Source organism: Episyrphus balteatus, chromosome 1 (genome assembly GCF_945859705.1).
Source record: "Episyrphus balteatus chromosome 1, idEpiBalt1.1, whole genome shotgun sequence".
In the NCBI taxonomy this organism is placed as follows: Eukaryota; Metazoa; Arthropoda; class Insecta; order Diptera; family Syrphidae; genus Episyrphus; species Episyrphus balteatus.
The window spans coordinates 113,220,439-113,241,023 of record NC_079134.1 but is presented as its reverse complement, the minus strand read 5'-3'; the positions used below and the strand labels follow the sequence as shown (position 1 = coordinate 113,241,023).

At 29.6% G+C, this 20,585-nt stretch overlaps 1 protein-coding gene across 34 annotated transcripts in view; it reads left to right on the top strand.

Annotated features, from left to right (window-relative positions):
- LOC129906991 (serine/threonine-protein kinase MARK2) overlaps positions 1-20,585 on the top strand; it is a 157,585-nt gene that overhangs the window by 99,571 nt on the left and 37,429 nt on the right. For 19 of the 34 annotated variants that reach the window (XM_055982998.1, XM_055983010.1, XM_055983020.1 and 16 more), the window contains exons 2-7: positions 3,750-5,053; positions 9,299-9,514; positions 13,172-13,392; positions 13,469-13,750; positions 13,825-14,018; positions 17,576-17,617. In XM_055982998.1, the coding sequence (XP_055838973.1) occupies positions 3,848-5,053; positions 9,299-9,514; positions 13,172-13,392; positions 13,469-13,750; positions 13,825-14,018; positions 17,576-17,617 (2,161 nt within the window). In that variant the 5' untranslated portion in view covers positions 3,750-3,847. Of the gene's footprint in view, positions 1-1,581; positions 1,668-3,749; positions 5,054-9,298; positions 9,515-13,171; positions 13,393-13,468; positions 13,751-13,824; positions 14,019-17,575; positions 17,618-20,585 lie in introns of all 34 variants that reach the window. The other 15 variants (XM_055983005.1, XM_055983002.1, XM_055983007.1 and 12 more) reach the window with 7 other exon arrangements.

Genomic DNA, 20,585 nt, shown 5'->3' with positions numbered 1-20,585 from the left:
AAAATAAAAATAACAAGAAATAATAGCGAGAATATAAATAATATCATTTAATAAACTTCTAAGCTTTTAAAATAATAAGCCGCTCCAATGCATACAACTTTTTTAAAACAAATTCAATTATACTCGTTAGATTTATGATTCACGGGGCCCAATGACTAAGTTTTTAAGTACTCATATCGCCTAAATCCGTCACTGAACACACGTTTTATATACAATTTTCATTCGAGTATCTCTCTCTAGTTTCCATGATAGTAGTTGTTGTGTCGAGTACAAAAAAAATATATATAAACTTAACTTTTTTCTTTCGTCATCATCAACATAACACTCAACATCTAGGGAAACAAATACAAAATGTGAATAACCAACCACAGTGTATATCGTCATCCTCATCTCCACCATGCGGAAAGCGTTTAAAAAGTATCTACAGATATCAGCCGAAACGTAACCACATAACATAGTTGTAGGCTTAAAGCCCTCGAGTAGCACAACAAAAAAAAAATATATAAAGGTATACAGGTCGGTCGACTCAGACTCAAAAGCAGAATCATCAGCACCAGCAGTTAGCAGTTGTAGGTTGTAGTTGAATCTCGCCAAGTATTGGGAGCGCGCGTGGAGGAGAGCACAGCGTTCAGTGTTTTTGACGACAATAATGACAGATACTCGTTTTTGGATTGTTTTTCCTCGTTACTGCTCTGCCCTGTGCTTCGACTGTGACTGACTTCGCTGCGATTTTTCTTCATTTTTGGTTATTCCCCTTGTGAAGATATACTTTGCCTTTTCTGTTAATTCACGGATTCGAATGCGTTTTGTCTAGTTTTGCTAGTTGAAATATCTACCTATTTTGTTTTATTTTTAAATCTCATTGCTACCAAAAATAATCAATTGCTACTGTAGCACCGTTGAAGTTGTTGCCGCCTGTGATTTAAAAACTTCTTGACTGTTTTTTTTTTACTACCTAACCCGCGAAAAGTTCCCCCCTCTACCGCAGGATGTGGTATAAATTTTAAAATTAGTTAAGGTGAACAACTATCGTTAGAAATTGTAACTCAAAACTACGCTCGACACCAATCTATTTTTATTAAATTTTTGCAATTGGTTTTTGTTACTCGCGTGCGTGCATTGTGCGCGTTTCTCATCGATAACATTTTTCTTTTCTCGATATGAAACAACAAATAGCAAAAAAAACAACAATGAGATTATTACCGTCATTGTGGACGCCATTTTCTCTTCTTTTTTTTTGTCTGTATTGTGTAGAGTGCTAATTCACCGTTCGTTGTAAACGCCATCTCACGATCAAGTTCATTGTTAATAATTAATAAAATTACAAAAAAAAAAAAAATGATATAAAAACCAGGTTTCTCTAAAACATACAATTTTCTTTGTCCTTTCTTAATAAATGTCATTAAAAATTTTATTATGTGTATTGTTTTGTCCAACAGTGTTTGCCTATTTGCTTTTCTGTGTAAAACACATTTGATCATTAAATGCCGCTGGATAAAGGGTCTTCATGTGAACAAATATGCAAAAATGAATTCTCGAAAAGCCCTTAAAAAATTTGTGTATTCTTTTTTTTTATTTCAGATTAACCAGTTTGGAGTTTGAACTCCTACCACACTATTAATTACTTGCTGCAAGTAATCTATGGCCATTTTTGGCTGGCAAGAGTTGTGTGTATTGGTGATGATGTTGATTTGATGATGATGATCTGATTGATGGTGATCGTGTGATCTTTGTAGAAGCGAGAAATAATAATTTATTTCAATATTTTTTTTTTATAACTATGAACCAACCTATTTGGCTAACGAAACTGGATTCTCTATATTTTTTTTAATACAAGTTATTGTGTGCTTTATGTCTGCTAAAATAAATGAACAACAACTGCAAGAGCACAAGTGAATACCTAGTTAGACAGACACAATCGGGATAAAAACGTTAAAAGCATCTTAAATCAATTATGTATACATTTATGACAAAATTTTTTAAGCTCCATATCTAAGAAATCCAAGTTTTTCAAATACCTAGCGAGAACTAAATGTATGCCTAATTATAATAGCCCTTGAATAAGAAATACAGAAATATGTATGTGCTGATAACTTATGGTGAATTTCCATTTTCCACAAAAAATCAATTATTTTAAATTGTTTTTGATCTTCTGTCAACAAATACTGGGAAAAACTAGTATCTCAAATTCTATTTGCAAAAAGAGATCATTTTTCATTGATCTGAGATCAAATTTTCTCTGTTTCAAATGGAAATCCACATTATACAGTAAAATTAATGTGAATTTCCATTTGCCACAAAAATCAATTATTTTTGATCTTCTGTCAAAAAATACTGGGAAATACTAGTATCTCAAATTCTATTTTCAAAAGAGTTAATTTTTTATTGATCTGAGATCAAATTTTCCAGATCTCAATTTTTAAAGAGATTTACACCTATTTGCACACACCCTTTCACACACACCGAAGTATTTGACATTTATGTGAACATTTGTTTTTGTAAATTTTTGACCAAGTTTTTTTATATGGAAAAATTATTGGTCGCACACAATTATGAATAAAAATAAATCATTTGCCAATATCCATTTTCCACATAAGGATTTGCTACAAATTTCTCTGTTTCAAATGGAAATCCACGTTATACAGTAAAATTAAGATTGGCAAATAATGGATTTTACAGGCATTAATGTCAAAACGCATATACAAAAATGTTTTGACACTTACATTTGTCAAAGCCTTTCATTTATCAATGTCTATAGACATTTTTTTTAAACACCCATTCCTTTACTTCATATTCGAAGGTTATAGATAACTTTTACCGTTAAATTGAAAATTATCGGTCATGTGATTAAATTCAACTCCTTGTAATGCATTCATCTGCTTCTAAAGTTAACTGGAATTTAATTAATTGCTCGTAAGTTAACTGAGAACTGAAAATTGGACAAAAAATCTATCACATTAATAAAAAAAAAAAACTGTTTTAAAAATTATTCCGGTAGTATATTTCAAGACAAATATGTTCATAACGCCTACAGTTTTTCTTCCCGATATCATCGAACATTCACTTCAGTACCTCTTATAGAAAAAATAATAAATTTTTTAACTTTTAGACAGTTAAAAGTTTAAGTTGATCCTTAACGGAAAACAGACTCTTTTGTATCAATTCTTATTTGTTAAAAAAAACTAAGTACTTTTTCTACCTTATTAAGAGATTAAAAGCAAAATAAATAAACGTACGGATCGAAAAAAAAACTAAATTTGGTTAACAAATCTACCAAACTTAAAGATATGATGTCCTTAAAATTAGTTTTTTTTGTCCCCAGATAAAAATCTCCTTAAAAACTCGAAATTTACTAATTTACTTTTATCCATCTACAAAAAAAAAAAAACAATATCTACAAAATCTTTTCCAAGCTTAAAAGAAACATATTCATATTTATTGCAGCATCACCCTGTACAACTCAACTTTTTACTTTCATGTTCTCATTTTTAACAAAACTAAAGCACATATTAATAAATTTTAGAGAAGAAAGAGAGAAAATCGTCAATGTCAGTGCAAGTCTTCTTCCACCATCATGTGTTTAGTGCGCGGGCGTTGTGTTTGCTGTGTTGTTCTTCTCTTCAAACAAACTGACCTCGATAAGAAAATTTGATTTATTTTTCTATTCGAGTGTCATCATCCGTGATAAGGTCATTGCATAAATGAACCGTGAAGCTTATAATTATTTTTTTTTTCTGTTTTCAACTTAGTCCCTCCTTTTTATTTAAACAACTGTACTACCAAAAGTTATTTTTAACAAACAATTGAAAATAAAAACAATAAACAGTGAAACAAAATACTAAATAACATGGATTCTGATTTAAAACGTGATGATACAACTAGAAAGAGTTTTCGCAATCCCTCGCATCGCAAGGGCACAGCTCCAGCACCGCCAACATCCACACAACCAAAGATAACTGAGTTTGTAAAGCTTGCCGACATAGATATCGGCGAAGCGCCAGCAACTTGCCCACCATCTGGAATTAATTTTTTTTCCAATGAAAGAGAAGATGAGCCAAGTGCTTTAGTGGAATTGAGAAAGACCTCAATAAAGGATAGCACAGCTATTCCTGGTGAAAAAAGATGCTCGGTTCCAGTTTCTAAATCTTTTAGCCAGTATCTAGCAAGTAATGCTAAAAAAGGCAATGATCGAGTTTCTCTGAACCCAGATAGTGATGCTCGTAAAGGTCGAATTGAACAACTTCGCGATAAAATGTTGTTATCACCGCTGCCAAACAGAGCAGATAATAGAATCAATCTGCCGGACGAAGATGATGATAATGTATCATTCGCCTTGGGTTCCATAGAAAAACACATCAATCAAGTCGAAGAAAGTTTCAAGCAATCGTCGAAACAAAATGCCTGTATTGATGAAATGAAAGTTGAAATAATAAAGAAGAGCAAACGCTATGGAGAACATGAAAATCTCCTTCAACCAGGAATCAGTGATATGGCATCGGGACAGGATTTTGGGTATCTTCCCGGTAGTCGTGGTGCTGAATCGGATAGTGAGTCTGAATTCCAACGCGGCTCGGAAGCACGTAATTCAACAGGTGCGTACTCGAAGGCTATAACCACCACACAGAAGCCAAAAATTTCCCGAACAGCATCGGATACCAAGAACTCTGGGGTGATTGCTATTCGTGCTGCACTCAAACCAAAGCAAAGCGTTGCCACCAAAGATATTCAATTAGATGCTATAGCTGTGGCTAAAAATGCCGCAAATACTACATCATCAGCGGCAACTTCTGCAGCAAAAAAACGAGAAGAAAACCTGAAACATTTTGAGGCATTACTTCAGCAAAAGCCAAGAGTTGTTTCGACTGAAGTTAAGCAGATTAGAGCACGACCTGCAGCACCGCTAGCAAAGCCAACACCATTAACGTCGTCTTCGAATACAACTCCAACTGCTGCAAGACATGTTGTTACAATGGCTCCTTTACCACCATCGGCAACTAAAGCGCCGTCACCGAATACTTCGATGCTAAATAATCGTTATGCTACCGAAATTCAGGTAAAATTTTGAACTAAGTATGTATTTTCAATAAGTTTTTTCTTTTTCAAACCTTTTCTTGACGTACATCACTATGTTAAAAACCATAGATTTTTCTAAAATCAGGCCAACTAGCAAGATGGCAGTTAATTGTAATAAGGGAGACAGCAAGCAGTGGTTGTATTTTCATTTGCGAACGTAAATGACTTTCTTTTATTGCTTTGTTTATCAGTTTCAAATTCTCATGGAAACATTTTAAATTTCGGAATGATACACACGAATGGGTTCTTTTATTGAGAATATTTGTGTGTGTATGTGTATGAGACCTAAATTTTCTTTTGTTCTTCTTTTTCTGATAGCCGTAAATGGATATTATTTTCAGAACAATAAAATACAAAAATGTTGTAAATTTAAGTTTTTTTTTTGTTGTATATCTTTTTTCTGTTTCAGTACCTACAGTGAGTCATAGAAAACAAAATAAAATGAATTATTTTGTTTGTTTCTTCTTAGTTTGTGAGCAAAAATTACTCGAAAACTCATTAGGCGTTTGTTGACCTTTTTGGGTGGCGAACTTAAAACAAATATTAGAAAAAAATATAATATAAATAATACAAATTATAATTACAATTATCAAAAAAAAGTGAGAGCCTTTAAACAAGTTTTATTTATGTAAGATTGAAAATTATGGAAAGATTTGTACTAAAATAGTTGATTACAAATTACAATTATCAATATATTGTCATCACCAACGCATTGCTTAAAAGGAAAATCGAATACAAAAAGAGCAACAAGATGCGTATATTGAATACATATTAAAAACAATAAAATTATAACAAATTTCTACCAATAAAATTTAAATAAAACGCAAATAATCAAAATATAAGTCAATTTTTGCAAAAAATGGCAACGCCATATTTCTGTTTATCGAATTTTTGGTGTGACAACTAAAAACGCAGTTTTGTTGGAATCACATAGAACGTGTACGTAATGTACACAGAATATTAATATTATTATCGTTAGAGCCCTTTTTGATATAATTGCACTAACTCAAAAATTTGAAAAGCGAGATATTAAGCCCTTGTAACCTCATGTCACATTTCTGTTACAAACCAAAAAAGACCGCACAGAGGCTGTATACAAACTATATTTTGTTTTCTTTTGAAGCTTATAACATAATTTTTAAATATCGAAATAGTACTCCCTATTTCTAATAAATGGCACCAATAGTTAATGTTGCTAGTTCGGCCTTTTTTTTTAATGCAAATTTACAATACGAAATTCAGAAAAAATAGTTTTTCTGGATGCCTAAAAATAAGTATTACATACTTTTTGTTTGAATTTTTTGCATTTATATACACAAGAATAAGTTATATACACCAAAATAAATTATTTAAACTTATTTTTTTACTACGTAAATTTGGAAATAGTTAAGTAAATAATGAAAATATTGAATTTTTAAAAAATACGTTTTTTATTATAGTTAAAGCCAAGTCGATTGACATTATTAATTTGAAAATGTATCTTTGGTTACAAGGGTTACAAGTTAAACAACGAAAAAAAAAACGAACCTTGTAAATCACTTGTATCATAACGAAGAAAAAAATAACAAAAATAATAAAAAAATATTAAAATTATTTTTATTTTAAGTGGAGTGATTGAATATAATTATATATTATATTGAATTACTTGTATCAAAATTCAACCGAATTCGTTCACCCGTTTGGGTGAAGTTCTGATGGTTTCCATTTTTCCCGTGAAAAGCAAAACCCGTTCAAGGTGTATTAGTCTACGCTCTTTCGTTCACATAACCAACTGCCACAATTTTTGCATAACTATCGCCTCTCGATGTTTTTTTTTTATCTAAATAATTTAAAAATTATACAGAAATTAGAACTCCTTTATGTAGGTGTTAATTCAACACTGAGCACTAAGAAATTAAAAATTTGGGTATTATTTTTTTTTATATGTTTCTTTCGACATAATTTAACGTCGCAAACTTAGAATATTCTTAAGTTTCCATTATACAAAGGATTGTGTTTTAACCAGCAAATTGTCCAAGAGTTTTCGAAAAAAAATCTAAAAATTTTAACTGTCTCATTTGACTATCGAACAATTTCATGTTCATTTTTGAATAGTTTTTCGTTGCTTCTTTTTGTATTTAGTTTCTCTCCTTTCTTCTTGTTTATGTACAAAATATTGTAATTGAATGAAGGCAAAGTTACTTAAAATGGCATGTAGGAAACAGATTAATATAATTTCAGGATAATAGGGGTACACTGTATTTTGTTTGTTTGTTTTAAAGTACCTACTGAAATTAATCGAAATAAATAATATGTATAAATATAGTTTAGTTTAGTTTAGTGTTTATTTCATCAAACAAAGTTACAATGCTTTAGTGATTACTCGATAACAAAATAATAATAATATACGTACAAAATCAATAATGAATAAAAAACAATAAATAAATAAATAAATATATATTAAACATTTCCACCATTAAGGTTTCTCAAAATAACGAGTAAATTGTTTTTAAATGAAAATCTACCAAGACAAAAGTCGATCATATCGCAAACAGAATTGGATTCTTTTAAGCACCTGGTCAATGGTTCATTAGCAGCATAATTTGTTCTGTGGAATGGAATGTTAAACAAATTTTGGTTTCTAAGCATCCTCGCAGGAACATTGAAGTTAATTAAGCTCAAAATTTCCGAACAATCAATATGATTAGTTAAAACATCACGAATAAACATAACTCCCGAGAACTTTCTACGAATATTAAGAGGCAAGATTCCAAATAATTTACACCTTGTTTCATAGGAAGGCATATCAATGTTCCAATGAAGCCTTTTTACTAATACCCTTGTAAAGCGTTTTTGAATTTTCTCAATTCTAAAAGAGTGAACTTCGTACAAAGGGCTCCAAATAGTATTGCAATACTCAAGAGTAGATCTAACAAACGCAAAAAAAAGACATTTCAATGTGTGAGGATCACAGAATTCCTTTGAATTGCGCAAGATAAATCCTAACATAGAATTACCTTTGGCAACTAAAAAGTCTATATGTTTTAAGAAATCAAGTTTTTGATCAAAAATAACCCCTAGATCTTTTTTAAAGGTTACTATAGATAAAAAGATATTATTTATACTATAGGAAAAATTAATTGATGTCCGTTTTCGGCAAAACGTTATACTTTGACATTTAGCAATATTAAGGTGTAAGGAGTTAATCCAACACCAATTTGATAATTTTTGAAGATCTTCTTGCAGCAATATGCAATCTTGTTCAGATTTTATACACCGAAAGATTTTCAAATCGTCTGCGTACATTAGACATCTAGAATTTAAAAAAACATTGGGAATGTCATTGATAAATAACAAGAAAAAAAGCGGACCGAGATGGCTTCCTTGTGGAACACCCGAGGTAACATTGATAGGCGATGAAAGAAAATTATTAATACGAACAAACTGAATACGACCCTTTAAATATGTCCGTATCCAGTTCAGCAAATTAGAATGAAAACCAATTTTATTCAACTTCATAAGTAATATATCATGGTTCACCCTATCAAAAGCTTTGGAAGAATCTGTGTATACAACATCGAATTGGAACCCTTTTTCGAGCCCGTTTAAAATGGTGTTTGAAAAAATTGTTAGGTTGGTGCTGGTACCATCCAGCGAGAAACCCATGTTGACAGGGAGAGATAACATGTTTTACCATTGTAGTTAATTTTTCATAAACCAATTTTTCAAAAATTTTTGGAACGGTAGAGATTTTGCAAATAGGGCGGTAGTTTGAAACTTCCTGCCTTCCACGCTTCCACGTACTTAAAAATTCACCACTTTCAAGAGATCGATTAAAAATTATTTGTAAAGGAACAGCAAATACTATTGAACATTTCTGTAAAATAATATAAAATAATATATGTATATTTAGTTAATCGAATTACATATGTATGAATATTTTTAAAATTTAAATTAAATTATTATTATTTTTATTATTATTATTATTATTTAATAACAGAATAATTACAATTTATATTACAAAGCTAATATTTATAAAGAGCACAAGCTGCAGGTACTTACGGTTCTTACTTAAAAGCTAAATATAAATTTAAGAGACAAAAATAATAAATTTTAACTCTAGCAAGGCCGATGAAAATTGATAAGTTTTGTATTATATAGTTTTATATCATAGTATATACCTAGTTTTAAAATATAATTTATACCTAATATAAAAATGAAATATTTTTATTAATTCTTTTTATAGGGTTCACCTAATATGCAAATACGTGGTGGTGTGCCAATGCGTTGGCGTGCAACCGAGGAGCATATTGGAAAATATAAGCTGATTAAGACGATTGGAAAGGGTAATTTTGCCAAAGTGAAATTAGCTAAACATTTGCCAACCGGTAAAGAAGTGGCCATTAAAATCATAGACAAAACTCAGTTGAATCCTGGGTCGCTTCAAAAATTGTTTAGAGAGGTAAGTGACCTTTTGATATAATGTAGGTATCTTTATTAATTAAATAACCTGTTTCAACAAATTACATTCAATACATACTATGTATTACATAGTAGGGTGGGTCAAAAAAATTCTTGTTTTTGAGTTTGTACTCCGAAAAATAGATTGCTAGACACCCTTAGAATACAAACACCAAATATGAGCTCTTTATATTAATAGGAAGGTCCTCCGCTTTGCAATTTTCTATTTCTAAATCAAGCTTCTACTAAAAAAAAATCATTTTTTTATAAATCGACTTTTTTGCAAATTTCTTTACATATTCTTATAGGAAATTGAACGTTCTACAAACAAGGTCTCAAACACTTTTTTCGTTTATCTAACCGTTTAATAGATATTCGAGGTTCAAAAATTCAGAAAATCTTTAAAATATCGTTTTTTGTTCTTAATTTTGTAACAAATTGAAAAATTATAATAATCAAACGCGCAACTCATATTCTTGTAGGAAATAGATTGTTTCACAAAAAAGGTCTTATTAACTTTTTTCATTAAGGGGTTATATCTAGTTGTAAGTGCAAAAAAACCTTCTTTTTTGTGGATTTTTTGTAAAAAAATGCCTCTTCACAAAAAATCCACAAAAAAGAAGGTTTTTTTTTACTTACAACTAGATATAACCCCTTAATCTTTCCATTCTAAAGATATTCGAGGTCAAAGTTAAAAAAAATTATAAAACCATTTTTTACTTATAAAAATTTTCTAATTCACTAAAAATTCATTATTTTGGAAAAATTAATTTAAACAAATTTGACTTTAACCATCCTTAATTCAGAATTTTTTTACGTCAAACCTTATGGTTTACGAAAAAGGTGTATGAAAAGTCGCAATTATTAGCTGTTCATAACTCAAGCCTAATAGAATTTGTTCGTGCTAAGAATAATATCTATCACAATATACCAATACATTACATCTAATAATAGTCCTGAGCTCCTAGGAGATTTAGGGTTTGTTGCACAATGTCTCAGTAAATTTGTGATTTTTCATTTATAAAAACTCATATCTTAAGAATCATATCTACTATTTTTTATCTTCCGTTATTTCAAGAAAGTCGTTTTGAGTCTTGAAATGATGTTTGTCTTATCATAGAGAATTCTAAGACATCCATTTTGAAGGATCATAAAGCAATCTTCAATAAAAGAATCTTAAACGTTTTTACTTAATGAAAGTTTAATTTTTTGAAGTTGAACGTTGGAAAAGTTATAAGCTTTTCTCGAAAGTGTCTCTCTATCTAGAACTTACTGATAAAAAGCTGAATTTACTCTTTACATAAATCAAATAATTAACAAAGCTAACTCTACCCTTTGTTTCACTTAGCGGGGGTACTAAGAGTTTACATCACTGTACCTTACATTTGAGGCGTTCAGAATAATAATGGGTCAAGTCCATTTGAAATTTGTGCATTATTCTGAACTTTTTTGAAGTTCTTTCCCAGGAACTAAAGGAATTTTCCAAATAAATGTTTCACAAATCAATAGCTCTATATCTCCAGGATTTCTTTCTTTCATTCTATTTGATATAAAACCAATACCGTCTTTACCATAAGGGCACACGGGGCCCGTGCCCAGGGCCCCCTTCTCAGGGGGCCCCGAAGGTAATTTTCTCGCACACTTTTATTCTCGAAGCATTTTTGTCGGGCAGACCATCTACCAAAAAATTTTAGTTTTTATATGGCAAATATAATTATTATGTTTTCAAAAAGAAAACAAATTATGTGGCGTTGTATGCGGACAAAATTTTAAATCCAAACTACCAAACCCAAATTCAATTTTCAAAAAAAAAAATAAGACAATAACATTTTCAAAAAACAAGAAAAATATCATTTTTTCCACTGTGTAAGATTATTTATTATTTATTAATAAAAACAACGAATTCTCTTCCATTATCTTTTTCCTTAAATAATAATTTCGTTTGAAGTTTGCAAAACTGTCATGTAGTGCGTGTTAAAATCAGTGTAAAAATATGTGTAGATTTGCATTAAAAGCCAAAAAAAGAATCAATTCGTCGGCAAAAAAAAAACATCAATACTTTTTCCGTTGGAAAACGTTTGAGAAAAAACTTTTGCCGGCTCGTCGATGGTACATCAATGTTTTGGTTCAATGGAAAATGCCATGGTACAATGGTTGGCACCATTTTTTAATTTGCATTGCGAATTGCTCTCGTATTTAAAGACTGACACATAAAATTCATTAAATAACTTTAAAAAGAATTGTTTTTCAAAAAAAAAAAACAAAATTAATTTTTTTTATATCCAAACATTACTCTTTTTTTAAGTTTTCTTAATTTTAATATCAGTATAAACCTTTTGTATGTCAAAATTTTCATTAAAATCGGTTGTGTAGTTTACATTAAGAAATCGGTTCTATGGCAAGTAGGTACCGTTAATAACGGTCCAAAAAAATATTTTTCTTCTTTCAAAAGTGCGGCCTTATTTGCAGCAATACCATTTTTTTTTTTTTTTTTTTGCAATATCTCGAAAACTTTATATTGGATATATCCGTTGAAAAGGAGACATTAAAATAAAAAGACAAAAATATAAAAAAAAACCGCTCTTGGAAATTACGTACAAATCGTCTGTACCGAGTTTTTAGCAAATCTATCAGTCCGTTTGAGCTCTTTTTTTTTAATTCTTCAAACTGAAACTTATAACGGATACAGGGTATAATTATTGGCAGTTTAAAAAGTACAATTATTGGCAGTGGCAACGATTGATGTCTCAATGCACGTATTACTGGCACCCCCTGTCAATAATAAAAACACTAGGTACTTTATATGGAACGATATATTGGCACCCCTTTTTAACCATAACCATTGCCTTGAAGCCAACCATTGTACTTATTTTACTTTCCAAAAGGGCCCCAAATTCTTGTGTGCCCAAGGGCCCCAGGATAGTTAAAGACGGCCCTGTATAAAACGAAACCCTTAATTTTTATGATCTTAGAACATCCAACCTATAGAGATGTGGACTTGACCCATTATTATTCTGAACGCCTCATTTGTAAGAGCTATTTTTGAAAATCTATCAGTCCGTTTGAGCTCTTTTTTTTTAATTCTTCAAACTGAAACTTATAACGGATACAGGGTATAATTATTGGCAGTTTAAAAAGTACAATTATTGGCAGTGGCAACGATTGATGTCTCAATGCACGTATTACTGGCACCCCCTGTCAATAATAAAAACACTAGGTACTTTATATGGAACGATATATTGGCACCCCTTTTTAACCATAACCATTGCCTTGAAGCCAACCATTGTACTTATTTTACTTTCCAAAAGGGCCCCAAATTCTTGTGTGCCCAAGGGCCCCAGGATAGTTAAAGACGGCCCTGTATAAAACGAAACCCTTAATTTTTATGATCTTAGAACATCCAACCTATAGAGATGTGGACTTGACCCATTATTATTCTGAACGCCTCATTTGTAAGAGCTATTTTTGAATTTTCATACCTACCAAGTTTGGGTCACCAATATATGAAAATCACATTGAAGCTCTTCAAAGAAGGTTTGCTGTAAACCAAAGATTTTAATGGATTCTTAGCTCCTATTTAGAAAACGTCTTTTTCAAATAAAATTTAAAATTTTTTAAGTTCAAATGAAATATTATTTATTTTTTCTTATATTTTTAGGTTAGAATTATGAAAATGCTTGATCATCCGAACATTGTTAAATTATTCCAAGTTATTGAAACCGAAAAGACCTTATATCTTGTGATGGAATACGCATCTGGTGGCGAAGTATTCGATTATCTGGTGCTGCATGGTCGTATGAAGGAGAAAGAGGCACGCGTTAAATTTAGACAAATTGTATCGGCCGTACAATACTGCCATCAAAAGAGAATTATCCATAGGTTGGCATTTATAAAGATTATCTAATTTATAATAAAGATGATATAAAAAAAATTATCTAATTTTTACCTATTACAGAGACTTAAAAGCTGAAAATCTTCTTTTGGATAGTGAATTAAATATTAAAATTGCAGATTTTGGTTTTTCAAATGAATTTACACCTGGTTCAAAGTTGGACACCTTTTGTGGTAGTCCACCATATGCTGCACCAGAATTGTTTCAGGGAAAAAAATACGATGGCCCAGAAGTTGATGTCTGGTCATTAGGTGTGATACTCTACACCTTGGTTAGTGGTTCATTGCCATTTGATGGTTCAACACTTAGAGAATTACGAGAGAGGGTTCTCAGAGGCAAATATAGGTTTGTTGTTTTAATTTGGCTCTTTTAAAATTTGTCAAAATTAATCTAATATTAAAAAAAACATTTTTTTTTAGAATTCCCTTCTACATGTCCACTGACTGTGAAAATCTCCTACGCAAATTTCTTGTATTAAATCCAGCTAAACGTGCTAGTCTAGAGACTATCATGAGTGATAAATGGATGAATATGGGTTTTGAGGATGAGGAACTGAAGCCATACATTGAACCTAAACAAGACCTAGCTGACCCCAAGCGGATAGGTAAGACGGGTACTGTACACAAAACATTTTACCACTACGTGATTTAATTGATTAGTTAAACCAAAAAAAAAAATTACTCAAAAATATTTAAGTTCAGTAAGATTAAGTTAATTTTGTTTTCGTTTTTTTTTTCATTATACAATGTTTCATTATAAAAAAGAAATTAGTTCTTTAATGTGTGATGTTGTTACGTATATTAGGTTGTTTTTTTTTTGATATTTCTATTTGTATCTATCTAAGACTATTAGGAGGCTTTAAATATAAATACATATATGTCCATTAGGGTGTCCGTTATTTCCCAAAGTGATGTTTTCGGAGGAGACACCCCCTAGATCGAAAGTTTAGGGCCTAAATAAGGGGAATTTAGCAAAAAAAAATTTTTGGAGGTCATTAACCCGTGCCTCTAGGGTCATACTTTCCCCATACAAATTTGTATGGGAAATTTTTAACTCATACATAAAATTTTTTTTCTCTCGAGTTAAATCATCTTTTTTTTTAAATGTTTGATAATTCTGGTTGGAAAACAGTTACTTTAAAAGATCACATTCAAAATTTTCCAGTAAAATAATTTTTTAATTTTCGGAAAAAAATAAATTTAAACGTATAAAAACGGCAAAAATTTCAAATAAAAATTTAAAAAATTAAATTTTTTGATTTATACACACATTTTTGAATGCAATATTTGAAAATATTTAAAAACCAATAAAACTGCATCAAAAATTGTGTGATAGGAGGTTTACTTTAAGAAAAATAAAATAAAACGTAAAAGCAAGAACTACGAAAACAGCTAATAATTTCAAAAACCGAAATAAAATATAAAAAAAATTTTTAACGGGAAATTTTGAATGTGATCTTTTAAAGTAACTGTTTTCCAACCAGAAAAAACATTTAAAAAAAAGATGATTTAACTCGAGAGAAAAAAAATTGTATGTATGAGTTAAAAATTTCCCATACAAATTTGTATGAAGTATGACCCTAGAGGCACGGGTTAATGACCTCCAAAAAATTTTTTTTTTTTCTAAATTCCCCTTATTTAGGCCCTAAACTTTCGATCTAGGGGGTGTCTCCCCCGAAAAAATCACTTTGGGAGATAACGGACCCCCTAATGTCCATTTACTTTTTAAACTGAATATTGTGTCAATGCTTTTTTAATGTATGCGTTCTATTATACATTTGTAATTTTTTTTATATGCCGCATTTATTTGTTAAGTGTTATTTTTCCATACTCTATTTATTAGTATTACAAAGCTCTTATTTAGTTTAAAATACAATTATTTTTTTTTTTTTTTTTTGAATGCAATTATTGTGATTGTTAAAAAGAATGTGGAATGGCTTTTAATTATTTTTATTTGTATGTGTTTTAGTAGTAAATGAAGTTGGTATTTTTTCAAGTATTTTTTTTATACATGGAGCAAATTCAAAGTTGCAAAAAAGGATCCTCTGGAAAAAAGTATTGAACCAAATAAATTAAATCATAGTCATTTCTTGTTTGCATAAGCTTAGGGTTTGCAATCAATTATAACTATTGATATTCTAACCATTTTTAAGAGACGATTGAGGCATTGGTAATTAGTTGTTCCAAAATTTTCGTTTTTATACATACTTCAGATCATAACTCTTTCGAAAAAAAATGGAACTAAATTTTTTTACTTTAGTTTCTATCGCACTACCTACATCACTGATCTGTATAAAACACTGGATAGTGGATTCCCTATGAAGTATAAAAGTTTTTTTTTTTTTTTAGTAAAACTGAAAATGACATAGCACTTTCCGTCCGACCTCAATCTTTATGCAAAGTAAACAAGAGAAAAAAAGTTATAAGCTGCCCTTAGATGACCACAAACAAATTTTGTTGAACTTTCGAAGTGAGCTGCTGGGTAGAATAAATAAACAAGAATACTTTTCGCATGAATACTGCCTTGACCAGTACCCTAATAATATGCTTTTGAATATATCTTTTTATTGGAAACGCGGACTTGTTCAGGATCCATTTTTTTTTTTTGTTTTACTGAAATTAGTTGTTATGCATGTGAGGGTTTTTAAAAATACGTTATCACTTTGTTTATATACGTTTTTGGGCATTATTTTTTTTTTAATTATGTCGGGAAGAATGAAACCCCAGATCTCAATTTTTGCTCCACTATATTAAAGAGTTAATGTTTCTTCTTCATCACCGAATTACCTTGGATTATTTTGCTGCATGAAACAGGAAGAAGAATGGTTCATAAAACTGTATTCATAATACATACTATAAGTCTGTACTGCATTTCAAAATTCTGTGTGTACAAAATACTGTATGACCAAAATACTGAAATGCAAAATTCTGTATTCAAAAATTCTGCTTGGTCAAAATACTACAGTTACAAATTTTTTATTACAAAAAAAATAACAAAGCAAATATTTGACGATTTTCTAAAAAAAAAATAATTTCCTTGAATTTGACATACAGAAACTACATTGCACAGTTCCAAATTAATTCAAAAAATTTTTATGGATCCACTATCCAGATCCAGAGTATTTTAAAGATCAGTGTCCTGCATGCAATATTTTATTATATTTTCATTTAATAAATCAAAATAAGTAATATCCGGTTTATATCGTTTTATAAACATGCCTGGGTATTTCATAGAAACATGTAACTCCTTTTAAGAAATGAAAGGTGACTTATTAATTACTTCAATAATCTCAAAAGCTGTTTTAGAATTAATTTTTATTTGACTGCCTCAAGTTTATCATGTTTCTAACAAACATCAGAATGAGTTGTTTCAAAACACCCTCGTAAAAACTTAAATTTTTCTAAAAAAAAAAGTTTAATTTTAGTAAGCGTTGAATAAGTAAGCATTGGATTAATCGGTTTCGTTTCAACAATGATCTCTGTGTTACACTTTTTGATCGTCGATATTTTAACTTCTAAATAACATATTCCCAAAAAACACCCCATCTTTTCGGACACCGTCTTCAAAATCAATTCCTATTTTCATCTATAAGATCCAATTTGTCAAATGCAAATAGTTTATGAAGTTTTATAGACTTTAAATGTACTTTGTTTTTTTTTTTGAATGAATTTGTCAACCTGGTCTGTGTCAAAAATTAAAGGCTGAGAATAGTTTGTGACTTTCAACTCTATTTTTTTATTTTGTTTGTATATTTTGTTAACATATTTTATGGGAAAAGGCAAACACTTCGTAGTCGCAAGTAGTCAATACAAATAATTTCATAACTTATTATTTTGTTATTTGTAATCCATGATTATGGTATGATGTTGTGTAACCTGAGTTCTTAAAATCCACATAAGGAGTGGAAAGATATCACTCCCAACAAATATGTATAAATAAATTTAAGAATTGTATAAATAAAACAGTAGTTGCATCCGTAAAGTTGTATACTTTTTTGTATTCCAAGATAATATTTTAAAACATTTATTAGAAAAAAAAAGCAAAAAGTGAAAGAACTGATATTAATTGTGTATACTTACATTTATTCTTCAATCTTTATATGTATGTTGTCGAAAAATGATCATCTCTTTGTCTGTCATCCACACACATCCACCAAATAAAAACGCGCAGTTTGGTCAAACTGTAATCATAGTGACGCTCCAAAGATTTGGAGTAAGTGCGGTAAACCTATTCCTATAAAATAAAAAAAAAAAAAAACAAAATTGTGTTTATAATTTTTTAAATATAATTAATTTTTGATATAAAAAAATGATTTTGTGAATATTTTTGAACACTGAATGAGAGCTTTGTTGAAACTTATTTTGTTCATATGTATACTTAGAAATTATAAATGTTAAGTCATTAATTTTTTTTAATAATGTTCACTACCATGGAAATATTAAACAGAAAATGTATTGTGCTTAAAACTTCTTTAAACTTAAATTTTTGCACCTGTTACCTGAAACGTAGGTAAATCTATCATCTTTAGTATTAAAAAAAAAGGTACAGTTGACTAAAGATGAAAATGTGAGTAAAGGCCCATTTATTTTTTTAAAATTTAAACAAGTTATGGAAAAGTTTGTCCGTATAATTATATTAATTAAAATTACAAGAATTTTGTAAATGGCGATGCAAAGGAAACGACACTATGTCTTTATTTAATATAGTGGAGTTAAAACATTATTTTTTTAACCTGGCCGAAAAGCTTCGATTTCAGTCAGTTATGTTTGTTTTTAAAACATCGGTTATTAAAAATACTTGACCTTCATGGATTCAAAATTGAAACTGTTAAGATTAAAGATTTTTGTGGAAAAAAGCATTTTTTTTAACTTTAATTTCATAAATTAAATGACTTTAAAAATTTGTCTAGATTTACTTTAAGGGTTAGAAGCTATTTTCTCACAAGTTTTAAAATCGACTTATATTTGATAGATAATATTCAAATTGATCTTTTTTCTATGATCTAAAGCCCGTAAAACAGCAACAAAATTATTCAATATGACTGTAAACTATCAAATTTCACCCTAGCCGATTCGACCCAAGTTTTAAAAAGCCAGAAGTTTCTTTTTTCCTTTAATTTAGTTTAAAATCTAATTAATTATTTGAATTGTTTTTAAAAAAAGTTTTCTCAGAATATTGAAAACAAATGTCACATGTTTTTTTTTTAGCTTTTCGTAATAAAATGTGAATATTTCAACAACTGTTTAAGGCCCAGTTGTACAAATATTTAATCCGTGGTTCAACAACTTTTATCTTCTGAATTCGGTGGTAATATTGAGTTTTAAAACTGGTTCTAGGTCCATAAAGGTTGAAATAGCTAAATTCATCCTTGAACCAAAGTTGATCCAATGCTAATCCACCGAAATCGGCGAGTTAAATTCCTGACCCGAGACTGAACCACGTTTGTACAACTGGCCCTAAGGCATTCGATTTTTTCTGCCCTGTTCGATTTCACTAGTCAAAAACTTTTTTTTTATAGAAATCAAAGTATATTTTTCTAATGGTTTTGTGTGCGCTGATCTCGAATCTGAAGTCAGAAAAATTCTATCATCACGTTTTTGACATGGCAAAAGTCAGAAAAACAGTGTTTGGGACGTTCAAAATTCAATATCTCAAAAACTTTGCACGTTAGAGCTATTCTTGTACTTGATTCAAATTAAAAAGGTCAATGACCATTAGAAAAGTATAATTTGGTTTCTATGGAAAATTATTTCTCGCTAATATTACTGTCATTTACGGAAAAATCAATCTTAAAAATGTTTTTTTTTTTGTTTTTTTCAATTTTCTCAATATTTTCTAAAAAATGGTTTTAAGCTAAATAATTGCATTCCAAACTTTTCAAAAATCAAAAATTTTATCGGTAACTTTTTTGATTGAAAAATAGGCTATTTTTTCAAATTAAATTCGTCAAAAATCCAAAAATTAACTTTTTGCTCAATAAACATTTTTAATAGATAGAAAACATAAAAAAGTAATTTTAAACTAAGTTTTGTTAAAATTGAACTATTTTTGTAAAAGATAAAAATAAAAAAATAAAAAAATCGTATTTTTGCATTTTTTTCAATATTTTTGAGGTTATAGAACAAAATTGTTTGAGTAAAAGTTGTAAACATTTACACTACCTACAAGTTTTGCATTTGACTTTTTACGATAGGACGTCTAATTTTGACAGAAATCGTAAAAAACCATGATTTTTGACACCCTCCCCACTTTTTCGCCCACCCACCCCCTTTCCCCCAATTTTGTTGTGGGCAATTTATTTTTCCCCTTTCATATACCATTTATCCTAAATTTTCCCAGCTGCTGCTAATAATTTTTTTATTTTGAAAAATTATTGGCATTGTACTATTAAATAGGTATAAGAATAAACTTCTGGTGGTTTAACCTTATTTTTTTCTGGAAGCTGAAAGATCATTGCATTCTGTAAAACTCCAATTTTTTTGCGGTATGAAAGTAATTAGTTTATTTGAGTAAATGACAACATTAAATTTTAAATCAATTTAGGCTTTGTTTGAAGCTTGAATCTTTAAATTTTGTTAAGTCTTTTGAAACAATTCTGCTTTCTTTGAAGCCCTGTAATATTTTGAATGCCTATGAATTGGAAAACATTAAAGCTTTAAATAATTTTAATTGCCTGAATTCTTTAAACTCTGCTGCCTGAAATCTTTTAATTGCGTAGAAGTCTTTTGACCTTAAGATTAGGTATTAAATTGAATTTTTTAAATTACATTTATTATGTAAGAAGTAAAATTTGAAGATATAGCAGGTAATAATAGGAAAAGAGGGAAAATGATCGAAAAATAATGTTTTATTCATTTCACATTTTCAGTATTATTTTTATGTAATGCCTGGTAATGTCAGTTTCGGAAAATAAGCTATTTATTACCCATACATAGATAAAATATTAATATTTAGATTAAATTAGATTTTTATTCATTATATTAATATTAATTTTAAGTAAAATTTAATCTTTAAACGTAGGTATACAAAGATATCTATGACCATACAATTTTATTTTTTTAATCATACAATTCTGCAGCATTGTATGAGTGTTGGTTCAATCAACCGTTAAATTTAAAATACAATGAAAAAACCAGCATCGAAGCAAACGAATCCTTTATTCTTCAGAACCTGATAATTA